The 22989-nt window shown below is 49.6% G+C and overlaps 1 protein-coding gene across 2 annotated transcripts in view; it reads left to right on the top strand.

The window, feature by feature from the left end:
• RIMBP2 (RIMS binding protein 2) overlaps positions 1–22989 on the top strand; it is a 236471-nt gene that overhangs the window by 208210 nt on the left and 5272 nt on the right. Inside the window, exons 13-21 of one of the 2 annotated variants that reach the window (XM_064272043.1) lie at positions 1673–2098; positions 2762–2908; positions 6046–6204; positions 9148–9807; positions 11309–11426; positions 15016–15200; positions 16580–16748; positions 21323–21426; positions 22721–22792. In XM_064272043.1, coding sequence (XP_064128113.1) covers positions 1673–2098; positions 2762–2908; positions 6046–6204; positions 9148–9807; positions 11309–11426; positions 15016–15200; positions 16580–16748; positions 21323–21426; positions 22721–22792 — 2040 coding nt within the window. The remainder of the gene's footprint in view (positions 1–1672; positions 2099–2761; positions 2909–6045; positions 6205–9147; positions 9808–11308; positions 11427–15015; positions 15201–16579; positions 16749–21322; positions 21427–22720; positions 22793–22989) is intronic. The other variant, XM_064272042.1, reaches the window with a different exon arrangement.

Below are 22989 nucleotides of genomic sequence, written 5' to 3' on the forward strand. Positions count from 1 at the left end.
TGGGTTGAGCAGGAAGGATTGCTCCTTGCAGGGGTGATGACTGAGAGCATTCTCCCTTTGCTCTCCTCAAACCCCCCGCCCCCACCAAGACGCTACCAAAAAACAAAACACCCAGCTGGTTGCTGTTGGGTCAACTCCCATTCATGGTGATCCCACGTGTGTCAGAGCAGAACTGTGCTCCACAGGGTTTTCAGTGGCTGGTTTTTTAGAAGTAGATCACCAAGCTTTTCTTCTGAGGCACCTCTGGGTGGAACTGAACCACCATACAGATGTAGAAATTCACTGAGTCGAACACTTAAGATCTGTGCACTTGATGTGTGTTATATGTATATATCAAAAAGGCTCTCTTTTTACAGAGTTTAGAGCTTCTAAGTTAGTCCTAATCTGACCCAGGGAATACTTGAACGATAAAATTGATATTAGATTATCATTAAAAAAAAAAAAAAAAAACTGGTTCCCACTGAGTCACGCCTGACTTCTGGAGACCCCACGTGTGTCAGAGCAGAGCTGTGCTCTGTAGGGTTTTCGGTGACGGCTTTTTCAGAAGGAGATCACAAGGCCTTTCTTCTGAGGCACCTCTCGGTGGACTTAAACCTCCCACCTTTTGGTCAGCACCGCCCAGGGGCTCTGCCAGTTTTACCCAACACCACCTACACCCTGCCCTAGAGCTGGTCTGCACAGCCCATCCAGTGTCGCTGTCCCTGTCCTTTCTCGGTGTGTCCTCATCACCAGCGTCCCCTGTTCCCCTTCCTGCACCAATGACCCACCCTACCCAGTCTGAAAACCCCGCCTTTCTTGCGTCCCATGATTCATTGCCCCCTCAGTAGATGGCTGGCTCGTCATTTCAGCAACTTAATGTGTGGTGAGGAGACACTGTGGCTACAGGCCAGGGGCTCTCTGAAGTACTGCAGCGTCTGTGTACTGACAGGTGAGCAGGCCCGGGCTCCTGGAGACAGGTGTGTCCCGACGCCCTGCCCATGAGGTGGAAATGGCTGCCCTGGGGAGACTTGAGCTCACCCTGTGACTCGCTGTCCTCTCATGAGCAGGAGCGACGACTGGGCTGGTGTGACACGGACAATAATCATGGTGTGTGATGGGTCTGTAAGAGCTGCCTAAGGCCATGCACACCCTCTGTCTGCTCCCGGCTCCTCCAGGGAGGCCTGCTGGTCCACTTCTCTGGAGAAGGAAGCCTGCTCTGCCCTCCATCCACTCTTACCCTCCCTCCAATAAACCGTGTATTCCAACCCCGCCGTGGCCCCTGTAGGAGGCCCTGGGTAGCACAAATGGTTAGCACACTGGACTGTTAACCAAAAGGCTGGAGGTGTGAGTCCACCCAGAGGTGCCTCAGAAGAGAGGGCTGGTGATGGAAATATCGGCTGCTGAAAACCCCATGGAGCCCAGTTCTACTCTCACATACACGGGGTCACCCTGAGTCAGGGTCGGTTCCACGGCAGCCTCCCCCGACTGCATGGCTGGGTGGGTCCCATGGCCTATAAGCCCCTCCTTTTCTGCCCCCGACCCCGAGAGGCAGCTGATGTTTCCAAGCTGTTGGGTGAGGTCTGGGCAGCGCGTGGACGGGCCCCTTTGCCTGAGGCTGTCTGGAGAGCCGGCCGCCCCATCCACGGCGGGGCCCACGCGTGGTGCAGCTCAGACCGGCTCTCTGTGTGTGCAGGTGGCCGAGGTCATCTTCCCTATGGCGGACGGCACGGCGGTGGAGCTGGTGCGGCTGCGCAGCCTGGAAGCGAAGGCAGTGAGCGTGCGGACCCTCTCGGCCCAGGGCGAGTCCGTGGACTCCTCAGTCTCTGCCATCCCCCCTGACCTTCTGGTGCCTCCAGCCCCCCACCCTAGGACCATGCCCCCAGTGAAGCCATCCACAGGTGCCGGTGTCCCCGAAACCAAAGAAGCCTCCCCAGGCCGGGCGCCGGCCCCCGCACACGGGCACCTGCTGGAGCCCCCCAGCCCACAAGGTCCTGGCCCTGGACGACGTTCACCCTCACCCAGCCGCATCCTCCCGCAGCCACAGGGCACACCCGTCCCCAGCACCGTCGCCAAGGCCATGGCCCGCGAGGCTGCGCAGAGGGCAGCCGAGAGCAGCAGGGTAAGGCTCCAGGTGGTCAGAGGGGTTATGGGCATGGGGTGCAATGGCCGAGGGCACGCCCTATCCCCACCAGCAGCCGGCTCGTCTGGCCTTAGAAGGAAGGGCACCGAGTTTATCCATCAGCGGTCCCTGATCCTGATTAAGACACGTTTGTGTTCTGGGAACGTGTACGTAGAAGCCAGGGGAAGCTGCTTGGCTCAGGAACACTCTGTGAGCGCCCACAGACAGCCCAGGCCTGTGCCAGGGGGCGGCTGCGGCGGTGGGGGGAGGCCTGCCTTCCTGCACAGGCAGATGTGCAGAGATCTAGGAGAGAGCGTGTGTTCGTAAGTGCATAAATGTGTACATATGCACATGTGTATGTGTACGCATGTGTATGTGTGGATACAGTGACGACTGGGTGATGGGACAAGGAGCTGGGCCAAGAGAGCAGAGAAGCCCCAGGACCCTGCTTGTGGGGTCACTTCACCCGGGCTTGTGCATGCTGCTGCTCTGAGGGGGGTGGGGGGTGGGGGGTTGGCAAACAAAAGTGGTCATCCCCAGGAGTCACCTGGGACCCGGAGTCCCTCTCCCCCTCTGTGGGCTCATGGGGTCTCAAAGCTCAAAGCTCTCTTCCCGACATCCTGGAGGCTCCAGCTGATCGTCGGTTTCCCTTTTCCTTCCAAGTTAGAGAAAAGGAGCGTGTTCCCAGAGAGGGGCAGCACTGGGCAGTATGCGAACTCGGACGAGGAGGACAGCTACGGCTCCCCAGATATCAAGCGGAGGGGCACTTCTGTGGACGACTTCCTCAAAGGCTCCGAGCTGGGGAAGCCGGTAAGTGGCTGGGGTAGGGTCGGCACAGCCAGCTCTGGGTGGTCGCGTCCTGGCTCTGCCACTACTATAGCTGTACCACCCAACGCCTCAATCATCCATTTCTTTCTCTGAGATTAAAGTCATTCTCATTGGTTTCAACACCAGAAACAGAGTGCCCAACTAAAAATGACATTTATCACAAAGACATTTATTATCCCGCGTCACGTAAGTCTGAAAAGCTGCTCAACTTGGTCAGGGCTCTGGGTTCCGTCTCTTCCATTCCCTTGGCCTTTTGCTTATCGTCACAGAATGGCTGCCATAGCTCCAATAGTCACACCATTAAATGATTGGAAGGAAGGCATAGATGGGAAAAAGGAGGGGACTTTGTCCTCAGGCACTTTCCTCTGAATTGGGAGGAAAGTTTTTCCAGAAGCTCCATCAGACTTGTCTTTACATCTCACCGGGCAGGCCGGGGTCCTGTGCCCATTGGCAAGAGAGGAATAAGACTCCTGAGAATGGCTTCTCAGTGATGATTTGTTCACCTGGGGCTGGGTGTCTAGCTGGTCAAACAGAATTGGAGTTCCGGTAATATGGGAAAACGGTCGATTTCTGTTGACGGGTGCCACGATAGCACCACCTTTATAACGGTTTCTGAATATCATCTAAGACATAAAACAAAACCCGGCACATCAAAAAGCCTTTCTAAATTTTTTTGTTTGTTGGGTGTAAATGTAAGCTGTTATTATGACAGCCCTGGTGGCGCAGTGGTTAAGAGCTTGTCCACGAACCAAAAGGTCGGCAGTTCAAATCCACCAGCCGTTCCTAGGAAACCCGATGGGGCAGTTCTACTCTGTCCTACAGGGTTGTTATGAGTCGGAATTGACTCGATGGCAACATGTTTGTTTTTTTACTTTTTTTAATTCTTACAGACAGGGAAACCGAGGCACACAGAGAAGAGTGTCACAGTTGTTTTTAATGTCACACAGTTGGGTTTTAGGACAGAGCTGGGATAGATTCAAACCTGGCTCTGGGGACCCTTTCCACTGTGCTGTAATTCCTCTACACACTCCAGAGCTAACCGTGGCAGTATTTGACGTTTTCCTCAGGCTTTAAGACTAGGGACAGGGCTGGAGCATGAATTCTCAGAGTGTGGGACCATATGTCCCACGGTTCCCTGTCTCAGACCTTCACGTACTAGCTAGGTTGCCATGAGAAAGGCACGTAAACCATCCCTTCCCTCCAGGGCCTTTCGGAGGGCTGAACCAGCTCATGTAATGGATCTGCCTTCACTGGGTTTGAGTAAAATGAGACAGTGTCCTTACAGGGAGCAGTTCCCTATGTGCCTTGGGAGGAAGACCATCTAAAAACCGGTCTGTTTATTCATCTCAAACCAACCGGCTTTTACGTCTTCTGCTCGGGGCCTGACTGAAAGAATTGGGGTTGGAGCAGCTAAAACACCAAAGCTCAAATGCTGCAAACTGCCCAACCTGAGAGCGCGCCCACCCGTCCTCTCAGGAGGCACAATTCAGATGGAGCGTTCTGCCTGTACTGCTAATCGTGTCTCCTCCTTAGACTCAATGTGACTAGAAGTGCTTATGCATCTTTTTGTGGGCTAGTCATTGAAACAAGCATATTTTTAACAAATATGTCACAGGACACTATTACATTTGTCTTGTCGCCCACCAGCAAAACAAAGAAACTGTTCTTAATATCATCTAGTAACGACAGAGTATCTTTGTGGATGTACTGCAGTCACAGACCTGAGCTTGTTGGTGTGCGGCTCGAGCTGTTGAAACTTATTCTGATTTAAATATGAGAGTCATGGAATGACAGAGGGCTTTATTTGTAAGTGAAACATGGCAGGTGAATTGAAATTGCACTCTCATCACAGGAGTCTCAAGGTCCTCGACAAGAGGACAGTGTTTGGGCATGCTAATCTCAAATACCGAATATGCTGCATGTGTTTCAAAGTTTGGGTGCTATCAAGTATGTTCTTAATTTTAAAAGAGACTTCTATTAAACCTTTTATGCTGTCCCCAGCCTCTCCTGGGTCCCCTCCCCAACTGCACACTCTTCACCTGGTGTCAGTGGCCAAGACTGGCCCAGAGAGAGTACAGCCTGCCCAAAGGATTTACAGCTCCACTTTCCCGCCATCTGCACTAGTCTCTACTGCATTACACTGACCCTGTGTGCGCATTTACTGCACACCGGACCCCACGACCATCTGAGTTGTAAAATTCTGGCTTGAACCTTTGTCCAGCCAGTAAGTTAGACAGGCTGATGGTACCCAGAAAATAACATCTTGCCTGTGTTTCTTATAGGCCTCAATAGATTTTCCGTCCCACCTACAGCCCAGGGGTCTCTATACCTTTCTCTGTCTGGGCTCAGAGTTAGGCGACCTGTGTCTGGTCGTATCTCTGCCATCCCATCTCATAGTGTGGACTGGATGAGTGTGCCCTATGCCTAGACTTCTATAAGATGAGTAGCACACACACATGAATACCCATATACTACTCTAGGTGTTTGAGCTCCAAGAGTTAGCAAAGAAGGAAAAGAGGCCAAGCAAGGAGAGTCTTGGGAAGTCTCTAACATGCTGGAGCAGCTACATGCATGGTGTTGAGGTGCTGTCTTAGTCATCCAGTGCTGCTGTAACAGAAATACCACAAGTGGATGGCTTTAACAAAGGGAAGTTTATTCTCCCACAGTCCAGTAGGCTAGAAGTCCGAGTTCAGGACACTGGCTCCACGGGATGGCTTTCTCTGTCAGCTCGGGAGGAAGGTTCTTGTCATCAGTGTTCCCTTGGTCTGGGAGCATCTCAGTGCAGGAACCTCAGGTCCAGAGGACACAATCTGCTCTGGGCGCTGCTTTCTTGGTGGTACGAGGTCCTCAGCTGTCTGCTTGCTTCCTTTATATCTCAAAAGAGATTGGCTTAATACACTACCTAATCTTGTAGACCTCATCAATATAACTGCTGCTAATCCATCTTATTACATCATGGTAATAGACTTTACAACACAGCGAAATCATGTCAGAAGTTAAAACGGTAGATAATCATACAAGGGAACCATGACCTAGCCAAGGTGACAGATATTTTTTGGGGATACAATTCAATCCATGGCAGATGCCATTCAGTCAATATCCCCTTTTCTTGGTCCCAGCCCCACTGTTGCCATGGAGATGAGGACCACACCGAGAGTAGTCGGGGGTCCGACCTCTCAGACATCATGGAAGAGGACGAGGAAGAGCTCTACTCGGAAATGCAGCTGGAGGAGGGGGGACGGAGGCGGCCCAGTGGCACATCCCACAATGCCCTCAAGGTCAGTGGCTGGGGCACACAGGCTAGCCCCCAGAGTAACTCCATCCTTGTCTCTTTGCTGGGACTGTTGAGGCTGGCTCCAGAGGGGGCTCGCCCTGCAGCCAGAAGCCCACAGATCTGGATTAGCTTCTTTCTCCCTATTGAATGTGCACTCAGCAATTACGTGTACCTCCTGTCCTGCTCTTTGCCAAAAAGTCTGGGTGGAGGAGTTTGGGGGAATCCATTTGGCACCTCGAGGGGCACCCAGCACTGTACCAGGAACTGAATTGGAAGGAACAGAGCCAAGAAGATCCTACCCCCAGCTTTAAGTGCTCATCTGTGAGAGAATACCAGTCAGCATCTAAGTCAGAACTGGAGATCACGAAAGTGTGGGGACAGCTGGGGGGCTGTATAAAGCTTCCTCAAGAGGAAGGGCTTGAAATGGGCCCTGTTCAGGGGGTGGGCATGAGGAGGAGGGCAGAGAGGATGGTGATGTCACAACAGGAGGCTGGACATGAGCTTCCCTGGGCAGGGACGGGGGCGGGGACCAATTACATAAGCCCTTTGTGGCCAGGCTGGAGTCTCCAGTGGCCTTTTCAGACCACCTCCCACCCTGACACCCAAGTGTTCTCTTCTTCCTCTGGGTGGTAGGTGCCAGTGAAAGATTTCACTGGAGGTTACCATGATGAAAATGGAGTTGAAGGCCACCACCAAGCTAAGTTAGATGCTTCCTCTCAGTATGATGTCTCGTCTGTCCTTGCCTTTGGGGCCTGTTGTACCACTGCTGCTGTTGACCAGCAATGCATTCTAGTTCATGTGTACGTTCGCTCATGGGCAGCTGGAGCTGATCCATCTCTGTGGGCTGGGCCCTGCGCTAGGCCGGTTAGGGACAGGACACATGAGGACCTTGGAGGGTCTCAGAATGGATAAGGCCTTGGGGAGGAGAAGTCCTCTGGGACAGAGCACTCAACTGTCCCATTTCTTTAGGGCACAGCCATACATTCTGAATGGCGGACAGAAGGTAGCCTCCAAAGCTGGCTGCCAACCCAGCGCCTCCCTGCAGATAGACTGACTCATGTTCTCCCACCAAAGGCCTGAGGCCTTAGTGATACTCTGTCCCCAGAGAACAGGCCAGATTCCTATGCGAAGCCTGCATGGTCACAACTCCTGCTACGCCCACTGGCTCCTAACCCACCCTTCAGCCCCCTTCCCCAGCTCCAAAAGGGACCAACAGGCAGATTCACAGTGGCCTTTCCTGAGGGAGGGGCTCAAGATCCCCCACGACTTCCCATGTTCTGCCCGAATTGAGAGCTGCCTGGACGTGTCCGAGAGTGGGCCAGGTGAGATAGGTGTTTCCTGAGCCTAGAAATCTGTTGTCCATACTTTCCCCCATCTTCTCCTTCTGTGCATGATCGAGGGGTGGTTCTTCCTGACCCTTGCTTAGCGAAGAAGCGAGAAGTCAGCGACGGTCACGGGGAGGAGGCTGGCCCAGGAGGCAAGCGCGTTCACTATTAAACTAGCCCAGCTCACCACTCACACTCTTAGGGACGCAACTAGAGACCACAGGCTGGCCAAGCACAGCCAGCAGGCGTCACCAGCGTTTAACTCTTGGGCTTTACACGCTGACCTGCATCTCTGGCTTCTCTTTACAATCGCAAGGTCTGGCAGCCGGGGGTCACGTTTCCCCCAGGCAGGGACAAGCTGGAGCTGAGCAGTGCTTCCTCATGGGAGTGGAGCTTCTCCTGGCCCCCACGACTGCCCCACCCCAGTCACTCAAGCCTGGCTCCTGTGTGGCCTGGAAGGCCCCTCGGGTGATAATCCCTCCTTTAGGATCACTCTCTTTCAGCTGTCCTTCACCCCAGTATTGGGCGATGATCCCCAGAATATACACCCTGGATGTTACGTTAGCAAATAAGAGCGATGCTATCAGAGTCCCTTCTGCCCCTGCAGGGAGGACGTCCATCTCCTCGCCCAGCCTTCAGTGAGCACCAAGCACATGGCTGATGCTGTGTTAGCTCTTTGCAAGGGTCCCTGTGCTTGAGGGGCCACAGCCCAGCAGGATGGGCCAGTCAGGGCTCCACTGTGCTTAGCTCCCGCCAAGTCTCTAGAGCCTGGTGGGGGGACAGGTGAGGACGAGTGCACTGAAGCCCCCCAGGAGACGTCCCTGGGGAGGGTCCTGCAGAGGGAACAGGATGCGCAAAGATGCGAAGACGTGAAGCATCCATTCCACAAGCGTTTACCCAGCTCTGTGCCAGGCACCAGAGACCAAGACAGCCGAGACAGGGTTCTTCTCTCAGGACCTCACAGTCTGGGCTCTATAGGAGAGACAGACGGACAGTGTCTTTGCGACGGAGCTGTCGTGTGAGTGATATTCTAGAAGCAGGGCTGTGGGGCCAAGGCTGGGCACCTGATCTCGCCAAGGTGATGCTGATCCAGGGAGAAAGGTGATGCGCCTGGGGAAGGTGCAGAGGTGCCTCTGGCGAGCAGTGCTAGAGAGAAGGTAGAAGAGCAGAGCAGCGGGCGGGTCACTGCTTGCCCCGCTTGGTCCCCGTTTCTGAGGACCCATGGGGAAGGCAGTGGGCACAGGCCCCTGGCGTGCTCTCGGCACGTCCACCACACAGATGGAAGGCGTTCTGGTCAGCGTGAGGGCTCCAGCCTGAGTCTCTCTAGGCCCGGGCTGGCCCGGCGTCTCCTGGCTCTGCCTGCATGGCGTGCTCCTGCCGAGCCTCCCGGGCTGGCCTTGTGCACGGACCGTCTTCTCCAGCTCATCCTGATGCCTTCTGTTTCCATTCCAGAGCCCCAGCCAGAGCACGGCCTTGGCCCCTGCGAGTTGATGCTTGCTTTCAGCCCCTCATTGCCTCCAAGACTAATCGTGTCTGTGTTCTCTTTCCTTCCCTCGCCCCCACTTTTCGTTTGGTCCCGCACTGTCTGTCCCACGCCCGTTGCATAACATGCCACCCCAAAGGAGAGCTGTAAGAGTAGGACCTCTGAAGGCGCTTTCTGGGAGCAGCCCGAGTCTCCCCAGCAGCCCTCGCACAGTCAGAGACTGTTCAGCATCCCTGAGGCGGCAGAGGAGGATGGGGAGCCCGGGGACTTCCTGCACAAGCAGGGTGTAGGCTGCTCCCCCAGAGCGGCCCCCCGGGGTGCCTGGCTGCCTGCCGCGCACAGGGCCCCCCACGCTGAGGGCTTCCTTCTGGAAGACGGGGGCTGTCGCTTCAGCCGCTCGGCCGCCCGAAGCCCAGACAGCGGCCTGGACTGTGGGAGCGAGGAGGAAGAGCTCCGCCTAGGCGTCAGGAAGGCCCCCTCCTCGGGCAGCGCGGGTCCCAGCCCCTGCCCCTGCCCCTGCCGCAGGAACCTGAGGCCCTCACTGGCCCGGCGGCCCACCCTGACACGGCAGAGCAGCATCGAAGAAGACTTTGGGGACCAAGTGGACCCCAGCGAAGCCATCCGCAGCGATGGTGCCCAACCCCACCCGGAGAAATCCGGCCCCAGGAAGTATAGCTGGGATGAGTCCATGGACCAGGAAGATTTTCAGGGTGTCTGGAAGAAAAGCATAAAAATGCCCGCCAGTAGGGCCACTGTTCACCATGCAAAACCACCTCCCAGAGTGGCAGACGGTCCTTTGGTGTGTGAAGTAACCTTCCTCTCACATCTGCTTGCCAGCCCAAACCCTGTTCTTCCATTCCTTTTCTTTCTTGCTTTTTGGTGTCCATCCCCTGGGGAGGTCTCTGCTGGTTCCTTTTCCATGCATTTTTGATTTCTTAAGTCCTGTTGCTTCATAATCTTTTAACCATGCTGAAGGCCTCTTTACTTTGCTCTAGAATAATGATTTTCCCACAGAATCAGCGATGATTATGGCTGCTTTACTTAAAGGACAACTGAATCTAAATTTTAATTAAGGGTTAGCTGAACTATGATTATCCAAGAGTTTGGCAACATATATATTTTTTGCTTTTTCAAAAATGATTCTTGGGTGTCTTATTTATGACTACTAGTGTTACTGAAGGTTCTTGATGTTATTTATTTGCTGGCTTTTATCTGTAACTGCAGAATATATATAGAATAATTATTGAAGGACTCCATTTTGCACGTTATTTCCAAAGTTGCTGTCTCCCCCTTCTCTGCCTCCAAGATTTTCAGAATGAGTTTTCTATCCTCAGCCTCTGGAAGTAGCTCTGGGCGTGTCGCCCTGCCCTGTCTTGTCGTCCAGGCTCGCTGCCTGATTTTCAAGAGCAGGACGTCACTCCAGGTTGCATTCATCTCTGTGCTGCGTCCTCTTTCAGAACATTTGCTCCTGCCCTGTCTGACTTTTCAATCAAAACACAGCTGACGTACCAACCTGGCGCTCTCCTGTCTGAGCCTGTGCAGTTGATCATGTGGCCACAAGAGGGCGCCAGCCATTACCAAGTGCTCATGGGACCAGCTGGGCCCACAGCCTGTGCAGCGCTTGATGCTGGAATCCCCTTCTGGCCACTGTCCTTCCTGCGTTCATGGGGTCAGTCCCTTACGTAAACGAGCACCAGTAAACTGGAGGTCTTGTTTTGATTCTCTTTAATTCTAACCTTTAGCCTAAACTAGAGGCAACTTACCCAGAAAGGAGAACCATTCAAGTTAGCCCTAAAATATAGTTGGTGTCTTCAGATTAGGGCTAAGAAGTTTCTCCCTTTGAGTTTTTGTTAGCCTCACAAACAGCTTTTACCCAGCGGGACCTTTGGACATGCAGCATCTCCCTACCTTGTGACCGCTGGAGAAGGACAGGCCACCTGGAGATAGGTAAGGGCTACGTGTGGTCAAGGTGCTCAGGTGTGAAGAGCTGCATTGAAGCTGTGGTCACTCTGGTTTGAAATATTTGGTGTCAGCAAGAGCAGCAGCAGCAGCAGATACCCTTCTCCCAAGGGATTATTTTTTGCCCCCTCAACCCACTTGTCAAAAGCGGCTCTGTTAAAAATAGGCCGCCTGGGCAAACAGCCGTTTTCACTTCCAGGTCATTCAGCTAACCTTTCAGTTAAAAGCTAAGTTTAGTTGCCTTTAGAGCTTCTGCTTCTAACTTGAATTAATTTTGCTAACTTCCTCCAGCTCCCACGCTGGCATAACTTCTAACTCTGCTGTTGTTGTTTTGTCTTCAGATTTTAGGGAACCCAGTGTCTGCAGGACGGGCTGAGCGGGCGGATCACATGGGTCAGAGGTTTCCTCCCGGCAGCGCTGGCCCTCCGAGGTCCCGGGCAATGGTGGTCCCGTCTATCGGTTAGTGGGCCTGACTGGGTTTCTGTTTCTTTCACCCACAGGGCAGCAGAGTGGCTGCTTAGTCTAGTCGTCGACCCAAACATTAAAAAAAAAAAAAGCACAATTCTTAGGAATAATAACGTTTCAACAAAATACAGAAAACTCTCAGTTATTTATGCCAAAAAGAAGGCAGAGAGAGCATAACCAAATGAGATTAAACCTATTTGTTAGGTACTTTCAACATATATCATATTGACTTTTTCCTTCAACCTTCTCCTTACTAAATCTGTTACTGGAGAGGCTGAAGGATGGAAGCACTGACAAGATCTCTCTGCCTCCTGCTCTTAGGAGTGGCTCCAGTCAGGGTGGCTCAGTGGGAAGCAGCAGGGCCAGGAGGTGACCTGCTGCCAATGCCTTTACGAGCCTGAGTGACAGAGAGTTGTCTGTATGCAGGAGACACATGGGACTGTAGCCTGAACACACTGCAGTGTGAACGTGTCCCCAAAGTGTGTGTCCCCGTTCATTTGTCACCTTCCCACTCATCCATCGTCACCAGCATTCTGCTTCTATTCTCTTCATTACTTTTTGGAATCAGGCCAGCTGGGCAGAAAGTGCCATTGTAGCGGCCCTAATCAACCTACTAAGAGGGAGTTGTGGCTGAAGGCCAGGTGGGGATATTTCCATCATTGGGATGAATCCTGACAAAAGCAATTCCAAAAAGTATCATGCACAAGATAATGGAACTTCATAGCACAAAAACACTAGCCTTTAGTGAAAATGCACACACACGCCCTCCCACATGAAACGAATCAAGCAGACCTGTTGGATAAAATAGACGTGAGCAAAAAGACTTGGTTCGGCCTAACAGGGCTCAAGGGGAAACACCATGGATAGTCCAGGCACCTGACAACATGACCTGAACCGCATTTAAGGAGTTGACATCTAAGGGGAGGGCCGGTCTGCTCTCCAATCAACGTAAGATGAAGGAAGACTTTATAAAGCAAAGCCATCTTCCAAAATGTTATCCCTCTTTTTCCAGACCTTTTTCTTTCTCATACAGTGTCAGTTTTTAGGATCTTTAATTATCAGTGAATTTTTAATGGACTGTTAAAGGTTTTTTAACATGTGTCTTTAGTAAGCTGAAAAATAAGAAAATCTGCAGCCACATTTGGAGAAAACTTGTTCCACTCACTACAGAGCTCAGCAGGTTGGACCTGGGTGGACCTGGGAGCCGGCTGGGGCAGCGAGGCATGGGCCCTGACCTTGCACATGGTATGCAGACCCCTCCTCATGACAAGCACCAGGTCGTGGGTGACCCTGGGCTCAGGGCAGAGGTTAGAGCAGCAGTGCAGGTAAGTCCTTCCAATAGTCTAGCCTGGCACCAAGAAAGAGAAGGGCTTCCAGCTACCCCTCCAGGCACTGCTGGTACCAGCTTTCTGTGGACACACTCCAGGGAGCCCCCATTCCCTCCCCATCAAACCCATGGTATTTATACACACTCGGCGTCAAGCACTCGTCCCCAGAAAAGAAGAAATAAATGAGCAGGCATGGGTAGCTGCTGCCACTTGACCCGCTTACTGTGGGAAGAGTCCTCCAGGGAGGCTGGCTTCGGGTCTCTGTGCTGGTCTCCTGCCCATAGGGCCTTCATGTGTGACCGCTTGCCATGCTGAGTGTGATTTGGGGCTTAAAGACTTTAAAAGATTAGATTTTTCTCCTATCACAGCTCTCGGGCATAAACCAACTACTTAGAATCTGTATCCTACGGATATATGCTATTTACTAGTGTACCATTGCCAAAGAGTAGATTCAGCCTCACGTTACCCCCATGTGTGTCAGAGTAGAAAGATGCTCCACAGAGTTTTCAGTAGCTGATTTTTTGGAAGTAGATCGCCAGGCTTTTCTTCCGAGGGACCTCTGGGTAGATTCAAACCTCCAACGTTTTGGTTAGCAGCTGAGCACGAGGCACTGCACCACCCAGGCACTCCCATCTATCGTATAGGAGTGATCTAAGCCATGTTCATGGGTAAAGTTGGCCATAGCAGCTCTCTCCCGACGAAGCAACCTTAGTGCCTAAGGCACTGTAGGTGATGGCTCCACGCCACGCCCTGTGAACTCAGTTGACAGAGTGCTGAGAACCCTGGGCACATGCTGGCTGGCAAGTCCTCGTCCACACATGCTCTTCCACCGCCAGTCTGAACTCACTAGGTCTCCTGCCCAAAGGTGTTGAGTTCCTCCGGCAAATCTCTAACAGGTACCTGACCAGCTCTCCACAGCCCCCTCTCAGGCCGCTGAGGGTCTCCCCACAGGCACAGGGGCTGAGAGCCATGGCTGCTTCCTGCTGTCCCTACAGCGAGCACTGAGCTTTCCCTAGGTGTCTGCCTGGCTCAGCACCAATTTCCACTGCTGAATCTGGGTAACATCGCAAACTAGAACAACGATCAGGTTTTTTCATTGGCTATAAACAAGGTCAAAATCAGTGTGAAGACGCTAATCAAGGCTGCAGTTTAAAAGTTTTGCTCCTCACAAAAATTACGTACCTGAGTTTTTAGTTTACCTAAACAAACCCCATTGCCATTGAGTCAATTCCAACTCATAGTGACCCTAGACACGGAAGAACTGCCCCATAGGGTTTCCAAGGCTGTAATCTTCAGATAAGCGCTGCCACATCTTGGCAGAGTGGTTGGTGGGTCCAAACAGTTAGCAGCCGAGTGCTTTAACCACTGCACCACCAGGTCTCCTTTTAGTTGATCTGGGCATCCTAAAAAGATCCTGAATTTAAACGACTTATAGTTCACTGTGCCTTAAAATAAGCATTTCCTGCAGCTGAAGTGCTTTTTCCTTTTAAACTGAATTCCCTTGTTGGTGAAAGAAGCCAGTTTGCCTGTCCTTTCTGCATTGTCTCACCTGTCCTCTGCACACTGTGTCCCCCTCCTGCCCCACCTTCCCTTACTTGTACCAACCCTTCTCTCTCCTGCTATTTTGAGTCATTCTCGTTTGCTTCCATGTCTGTTCGGAGCCGTTGTCATACCATCAGGACAATGTCAGGTCTGTCAGCAGGTGCTCTTTCTCTTAATACACGCACACGTACATTAGAATTTCAAAGAATCATTTTTAGAAGCAGGGTGGTAGGCGGGGTGGAAACAGGCTCTGCCAGGAAATGATTAATTCAGGGTCTTGAAGAACGTTATTTGTCCTGACTTAGAGGTCTAGCTGAGCGGACAGCTTGGTCGCCTCTATCAGACTCTCACTCGTGTGCAGTTCTTAGATGTGCTCCAGCTTTACATTCATCTGGAAGGATGTAGTTGGTGTCTGTGAAAGGCCGGCATGCCCACCACAACACCCTCACTCGGCCCGAGAGCTCTGGGGGGAAGCCATGGAGACAGCCACTTTCTCTTGCTGCTTCCACACGCGATGTACAGACTGAGCGATCTCCCTTTCACATGCGTCTCTGTCCACACCCCGGGTCTATTTCTGCTACAAATAAGACAGACATAAAGTACCCCAGTCATCCCCTCACATTCACGCCCGCGTGTCATGTAGCAGCAGTCTCTAACTCCCTGGGCGGCCAGAGACTCACCTGCTCTGTGGTTTTCTCCCGCCCTGTTCCCAGACGACTATGCAGGGCGAGACCGGCTGTCTCCAGACTTCTATGAAGAGTCAGAGACAGACCCCGGTGCCGAAGAGCTCCCAGCCCGGATCTTTGTGGCTCTGTTTGACTACGACCCACTCACCATGTCCCCGAATCCCGATGCTGCAGAAGAGGAGCTGCCCTTTAAAGAAGGGCAGATCATCAAGGTGGGCAGACAGCGGGGGCCGGGCCGTGTTGGTGTGGAGGGGCTCTGGGTGAGGTTGGTGGGTGCTGACAGCAGGCAGTAAGCTCGGAAGGCACCAGGTGACGTGTGCCCACAGACTGTGGGGCGATCGGAGCCTGGGCAGGGCCCCGTAGGCCACTAGGAGCCAACACCATGGAGGTCACTAGGCTACCCGGGGAGAGGCCATGGTGCTGGGATAGCGCTGGCACTGTCAGGGCAAGGCCTGCCTCCACCAGAGAGTCACTTTGCCAGTGTGCGCTTCGCCTGCAGGACGGAGCAATACTCCACCTTGTCTGCCCTATGGGATCGTGTGTCCACGTGCGTCTACACATAAGCACATACTTATGTTCCATAAACTAGAGGTTCTGTTAGGTTCCTGTGCCACGGGAAAATGCCTACAGTGAAGGGCCAGGAGAAGAGGCTGGGGACCACCACACCCATCCCTTAGCACATCCAGGTGATGGCCTTCTGGACACCCTCGTGTCCGCCTGTGGTCAGTGTGGGGGGGCTACCTTGTGAATCTGAAGGAGGGAAACAGGGGCCTGAATCTTAACTATGCAAATATCAGGAAGGGTATTGGTAACTCCCATCTGAGAGTGGCTGCCATAGCTGCCCAAGGAAACACTGGGGCCTCTGAAGGGATCACGGTGCCGCTCCTCATGGTCGCACTCCTCTGGGTCCTCCGCCTTGGGGTGCCGCTCCTTCTGGTCCTCTTCCTAGTGGGCCTCCCCATCGTGGTGCCGCTCCTTGTCATTCTGCTCGTCGTTCTGCTCCTCAGGGCGCTGTTCCTTGTGGTGCAGCTCCTCAGGGTACTGCTCCTCGGGGTCCCACTCCTCAGGGTGCTTCTCCTCGGGGTCCTCCTAAGGGTTCCACTTCTCGGGGTGCCCCTCCTTGGGGTGCTCCTTGTGGTGCTGCTTCCCGTCATCCCACTCCTTGTGGTGCCTCTCCTCAGGATGCCACTCCTTGGGGTCCCACTCCTTGTGCTGCTGCTCTCAGGGTGCTGCTCCTCATGGTCCTGCTCCTCGAGGTGCTGCTCCAGGGGAACAGTGCATCCTCTGTGTCAGCTGAGATCTTCCACTTCTAGAGTGGCCTTCATGTGGCACTATCTTATTACGAAGAAGCCAATTTCCTGTCAATGGGAACACCCCTGAATGTAGTCTACATGGTACATGGCGGGGGAGGGGGTCTCGTCCCTCATGCCTTTGACTGCCCCCACCGTGGAGAATCACGTGCACACTGCACTGTGCAGGTGGCTTTCAGTTGCTTCCAAGTACATCTGTGACTCCATGTGACTGCCGTGAGCAGCACTGGCGCAGCCCTAGGGAAAACCAACTGGTGATGATGCTATTTCCCGTGCTCTAGGTTTATGGTGATAAAGACGCTGACGGATTCTACCGCGGGGAGACCTGTGCCCGCCTTGGCCTTATTCCTTGTAACATGGTCTCTGAGATCCAGGCAGATGACGAGGAGATGATGGGCCAGCTTCTCAGACAAGGCTTTCTCCCTCTCAACACACCTGTGGAGAAAATAGGTGAGAGGAAACCCCTGCTCAACCACTGTAAGCTGGCTCCTGGCTGCTCCTGCCTTCACCCAGGCATTTCACAGCACAAGATGACCTGCAGCCCAGAGCAGGAGATGGCACTGGGGGGAGTCCCAGTGGTGCCATTTGATTGAGCCAAAGCCTTCTGAAAACCAGCTATGAGTTTTTCCATGGCAAAACCCACTCAACAAACCAGGGTTGCCACAGCCTTGCAGGCTCTCTGGACACACTGGCGCTTAAGTACTTTTTACAAAAACACAGGGGATCTTCTGATAGGAGACAGGGCACAGCCTTGCTTGCTCCAAGTCCTTCATGTCCAGAAAATTCACTTCTTTGTGATAATGTGATTTGCACATTCTCTAATATGAAATCTAAGGGGATGATGGGGTGGTGTTACGCTTTTCATTCTCCAGGTGCGTTTTGCTTATCCAAGAAGCGTAAAAGCTCTTCACCCTTGAATTTAAATAGATGCTAAATGCCTTCATTTATCTTGAACCACTCCACAAGCACCAGGGAGCAAACGGCAGCACTCTTTTCAGTGAGTTTGGAGCAGCGTTACATTATGAATCTTTCATTTTTCCCCATGTGCAAGGAAAATCTACTCATTAAGACGTGTCTACTTTTTCTAAACAGCTGTAGAAATACCAGTGTTACAGCATCCATATTTAAAATTTTGATATTTTAATACATTAACTTTTTTTATTGTGAAAACATAACAGACCAAAACGTTCACCAACAAAACAACTTCCACGTTTACACTTTTCATGTCGTGCTGCCATTATCTGTATCCGTTTCCAGAATATCCCTCTACCATTAACATGAACTCAGTGTCCCCAAACATACACTCCCACTTTCCCCCCTCTCCTACCCCTGGGAACCATTAATAATCTCTGGTTTCTATGTACTTGCCTTATCTCATATGAGTGTGGTCATACGGTGTGTGTCCTTTTGCGACGGATGTCTTTCACCCCACGTAATGTTTTCAAGGCCCATCAGAACTGCATTTCTCTTTAGGGGTGCATATTATTCCACTGTGTGTTGAGCTTTTTGTTTATCCGTTCATCTGGCGGTGGACATTTCAGTTGTTTCTACCTTTTGTCTGTTGTGAACGGTGCTGCAGTGAACACTGGTGTGCAGGTTTCTGTTTGAGTTCCTGCCTTCACTTCTAGGTATACGCCTAGAGTTGGGATTCCTGGGCCACATAGTTCTGTGTTCAAATTTTTGAGAAACCGCCAAGCTGTTTGTCTTGGTCACCTACTGCTGCTATAACAGAAATACCACAAATGGATGGCTTTAACAAAGAGAAAGTTATTTCTTCGCAGTAAAGTAGGCTAGAAGTTCAAATTCAGGGTGTCAGCTCCAGGGGAAGGCTCTCTCTCTCTGTTGGCCTCTCATCAGTCTTCCCCCAGACTAGGCGTTTCTCCACGCAGGGAATCCGGGTCCAAAAGACGAGCTCTGCTCCCAGCACTGGTTTCTTGGTGGTATGAGGTCCCCCTCTCTGCTTGCTTCCCTTTCATTTCTTGAGAGAGAAATGGTAGTGCAGGCCACACCCCAGGGAAACTCCCTTTACTTTGGATCAGGGATGTGAACTGGTAAGGGTGTTATATCCCACCCTAATCCTCTTTAACATAAAATTAAAATCACATAATGGAGGACAACTACACAATACTGAGAACCATGGCATAACCAAGTTGATACACACATTTTTGGGGGGATACAATTCAATTCAGGACACTGTTTTCCCCAGTGGCTGCACCATCTGACGTTCCCACCAGCAACAGATAAGGGCTGCAGTGAGGGCTCATCAACACTTGTGTTCCGTCTTTTTTTTTTTCATCGTTGCCATCCTAATGGGGGTGAGGTGATCTCTCATTGTGGTTTTGATGTGTATCTCCCTAATGGCTAAAAAAATAAAAAAAATAATTTTTTTTTTTTTTTTTTTTTAATGGCTAATGGGAAACCCTGGTGGCATAGTGGTTAAGGGCTATGGCTGCTTACCCAAGGGCGGCAGTTCGAATCTGCCAGGCACTCCTTGGAAACTCTATGGGCCGTTCTACTCTGTCCTGTAGGGCCGCTATGAATCGGAATTGACTTGACGGCACTGGGTTTGGTTTTTGGTTTGGTTTAATGGCTTATGAACCTGAATACATTTTCATGTGCTTGTGGAATCTCTGGGGTTCTCTATGTATAGTAAGTACCATTTTGTCTGCAAATAAGGGAAGTTTTACTTCTTCCTTACTGGTCTGGATGCCCTTTATTTTTCTTGTCTTATTGCTCTAGCACAATGTTAAATAGGAATGACGATAAAGGGCATCCTTGTCTTGTTCCCATTCTTAGGAGGAATGTTTTCAGCCTCTCTCCGTTGGTAACGATGTTGGCTGTTATTAGTTTTGTATAACCCAGTATAGTTTTGTATAGATGCTTTTTATTATGTTGAGGAATTTCCCTTCTATTCCTATTTTTACCAGGAATGGATGTCGGATTTTATCAAATATCTTTTTTTTTTTTTTTTTTTTGTATCCACTGAGGCGATCATGGGATTCTTTTGTTCTATTTATGTGGTGGATTATGTTGATTCCTTCCATCCTTGCATACCTGGTATGAATCCCACTTAGTCATAGTGTATTATTTCTTTGATATGATGCTAAATTTTATTGGCTACAATTTTGTTGAGAATTTTTACATCTATAATCATGAGAGATACTAGTCTGTAATTCTTTTTTGTGTTGTCTTTGCCTTGCTTTGGTATCAGGGTTATGCTGGCTTCATAGAATGAATTTGGGAGTATCCTTTGTTTTTCTATGCTCTGAAATAGTTTGAGTAGTACTGGTGTGAGCTCTTCCTGAATGCTTGGTAGAATTCTCCAGTGAAGCCATCCAGGCCAGGGCTTTTGTTGTTGTTGTTGGGAATTTTATTACCTTTTCAATCTCTTCTGTTATTATGGGCCTGTTCAGGTCCTCTACCTCAGTTTGCATTAGTTTAGGCAGGTAGTATGTTTCCAATTCATCCATTTCCTCTAGGTTTTCGAATTTGTTGGAGTACAGTTTTTCATAGTGCTTTGTTATGATCCTTTTTATGTCAGTTGGGTCTGTTGTAATGTCCCCCATCTCATTTCTTATTTAGGTTTTCTTTCTCTCCTGCTTTTCTTTGGTCAGCTTGGCCAACAGTTTGTCAATTTTGTTAATCTTTTCGAAGAACCAACTTTTGGTCTTGATTCTGTTGTTTTTGTTCTCTATTTCATTTATTTCTGCTCTTTTCTTCTGGTTTTCATTCTCATTTGATTCTAGGGATTTTTTAATTCCGTCTTTGATTTCTTCTATTGCTCAGTGGTTTTTACGCCAAGTGTTACTCAGTTTTCATGAATCCGATTTATTTGCTCTTTGTGTTATTAATTTCTACTTTCATGGTGGTGTGATCAGAGTAAATGTTTAGTATTTCTCAACGTTTTGGATTTTGTTGGGTTGCCGTGTGGCCCAAGATGCAGTCTATTCTGGAGAATGTTCCATGTGCATTGGAAAATAATTTATACTTTGCTGCTGTTGGGTGGAGTGTTTCTTGATGAGGTCAAGTTGGTTGGCTGTGGCCTTTAGATCTTTTAATCTTTGTTGAGTTTCTTTCTAGATGTTCTGTCCTTTATACAATAGTGATGTGTTGAAATTTCCTACTATTATTCTTGAACTATTTCTATTCTTAGTGCTGTTAAGAGGTTTTTTTTTTTTTTTAATGTATTTTGGAGCTCTGGGTGCATAGACACGTATTAAACTTAGGTGTTCTTGATGGATTGTCCCTTTGATCGTTATATAATATCCTTCCTGTCTTTTATGGTGGATTTTATTTTAAAGTCTATTTTACCTGAGGTTAGTATTGCTCTTTTTTGGCTGCTGTTTGCATTATATTTTTTTCATCCTTTGCTTTTTAATATATTTACATTTTTGTGTCTAAGGTGCCTCTCTTGTAGACAGCATATCTATGGGTCGTGTTTGTTCATTCCGTTACTGTCTGCCTCTTCACAGGTGCATTTAAGCCACCTGCATTCAGTGTGATTATTGATAGCTATGCGTTTATTGCTGTCATTTTGTGCTTTTTTTGTGTGTGTTGCTGTTTTCTTTGTTCCCCTTACTTTCCTGTGCTGAGTTCCTTTTGCAGAATTTTTTTCTTTCATTGTTATAGATTTTTATTGAGTCTTTTTCCTTTTTATTTTGACGAGTAGGTTCGTCAACTCTCTTTGTGATTACCTTGAAATTTACACTTATCATCCTAAGTTTAAACTAGTCATTTATTACTTGATATTGCCTCGATTTCCTGTCTGAAAGTTCTATACCTACACCATTTGTTCCCCCTTTTTATTGTATTATTATTTCTGATTTAATACTTTATCCTTTCACTTAAAGTTCAGGGTGCCGGGGTTGATGTCTTTATCTGTTCTGCTTGTTTTTTTGGGTCTTTGTTGCAGAGGAATGGCTTGGTATATTTGAGTAGTCTGCCATCTTGGCTCTGCTCTCAGATGCCATCATTTAAAAAATAAATTTATAACGGCTCTCTTCTTCCCCTTGTAATTTGAACAGAGAGAAACAGAAGAAGCGGCAGACGGCATTCAGCACCTACGCGAAGAATGGTGGCTCTCTATGACTATGACCCAAGAGAAAGCTCACCTAATGTTGATGTGGAGGTAATGGCCAAATATGACTTCACTGTTAACATAAACCCTACCCTATACCCTCACTGACAGAGCTGCTCAACACCACCACCCTTAAACCACTTGACTTTAACTTTCTCATCCTTCTCTGTGAACCAGCCATAGGAAAGCAGCCACCCACTTGCCAACCAGTAAACGGCCGGTATCAAGATAAGCAAGTGTAAGAGGACATTAGCCTCCCGATATTCTCAGGACAACCGGCTACTGGAAGATCCTTGTTCTGTGGCCCAGGCTGCCCCCCACCACTGAAAGGACGGCTTGCAATCCCAAGCTCTTGATGATCTTGATGATGGCACAATAGGGTCATCTCTAAGAGATAAAGGCCCACCCCAGGCAGTCAATGAACAAAAGCAGTTAGGGCCTCATACACATTGAGAGAGAGAAAAGGATTGATGCTTCTTGCACACATAGCTTAGTGCAGCATATTGCCCCTGGCATTATGAAGACTGAAAACTATTTGCCTTCAGAAATGAAAAAGTAGGTTTTCATTCTACAGAGGGAGTTCCTGTCTTAGACAGGATTGTCTAGATCCCTGTTGCACAGTACCTCTGCTGTATGTGACAAGCTGCAGGCTCATGATTCAGGTCGAAAGCTTAGGTAACTCAAAGGTGTCTGCACACAGGTGACTTACACACGATGTCTGATGGCTTTTGTACATAAACTTCATTCTCTCATTTTCACGTTAGAACTAAAAATGCTCTTTTGTGTGTGTCTTTTTTTTCTACTAGACTTCTATGTTTCGTGTTCCAGGCAACTGTGGTATGACACGTGCTGGGACAGTACCTTCTTGAGGACGGGGGTCTCGTGCCACAGTCCTGTCTCTAGGCTGGTGCTTAGTACACAGGAGACACTTAATATACATTTAATTTAGTAAAGATTTTTTTAATACCCAGTGAAAAGACATTTATGCAGTGGTCTGTACACACTGCAGAGAACATGTCTGTAATGTTCCAGGTTTTTAAAGTTAACTATCTGTGTAGTTTTAAAAAAGTGTTACCAGTACAGAATAGTAATGATCTCGAATTTTGGCCAAGAGTCAAAGCCCTGCAGCCATTTTTCTTTTTAGATTGTAATTATCTTGAGTTGTATTTACTTTTTAGGCTATATGAACAGAGCCATTCATTAGCTTTGTACCTTTCTTCTGTATCTGTAAAGGCCGGTCTAAGTGAAAATTTCTCCAATAGTAAGAAAAATCACAGATAACTTATTTTTTCAAAACAACTCCTCTATACAGGCAAATGATATTGACTTTGTTCTACTTCCACAGGCTGAACTAACATTTTGTACAGGAGATATTATTACTGTTTTTGGTGAAATCGATGAAGATGGGTTTTATTATGTAAGTTTTTGATACATTGAGATATACCACTCATTTCATTCACTTTGTATTTTTTTTTTTTTTTGCTTGTCTGTGCTTTCCCCTGGGAATGCTGGTGGTATAGCGGTTAAGTGCTATGGCTGCTGACCAAGAGGTCGGCAGTTCGAATTCACCAGGCACTCCTTGGAAACTCTATGGGGCGGTTCTACTCTCTTCTA

The sequence above is a fragment of the Loxodonta africana genome, chromosome 19, assembly GCF_030014295.1.
Source record: "Loxodonta africana isolate mLoxAfr1 chromosome 19, mLoxAfr1.hap2, whole genome shotgun sequence".
NCBI lineage: Eukaryota > Metazoa > Chordata > Mammalia > Proboscidea > Elephantidae > Loxodonta > Loxodonta africana.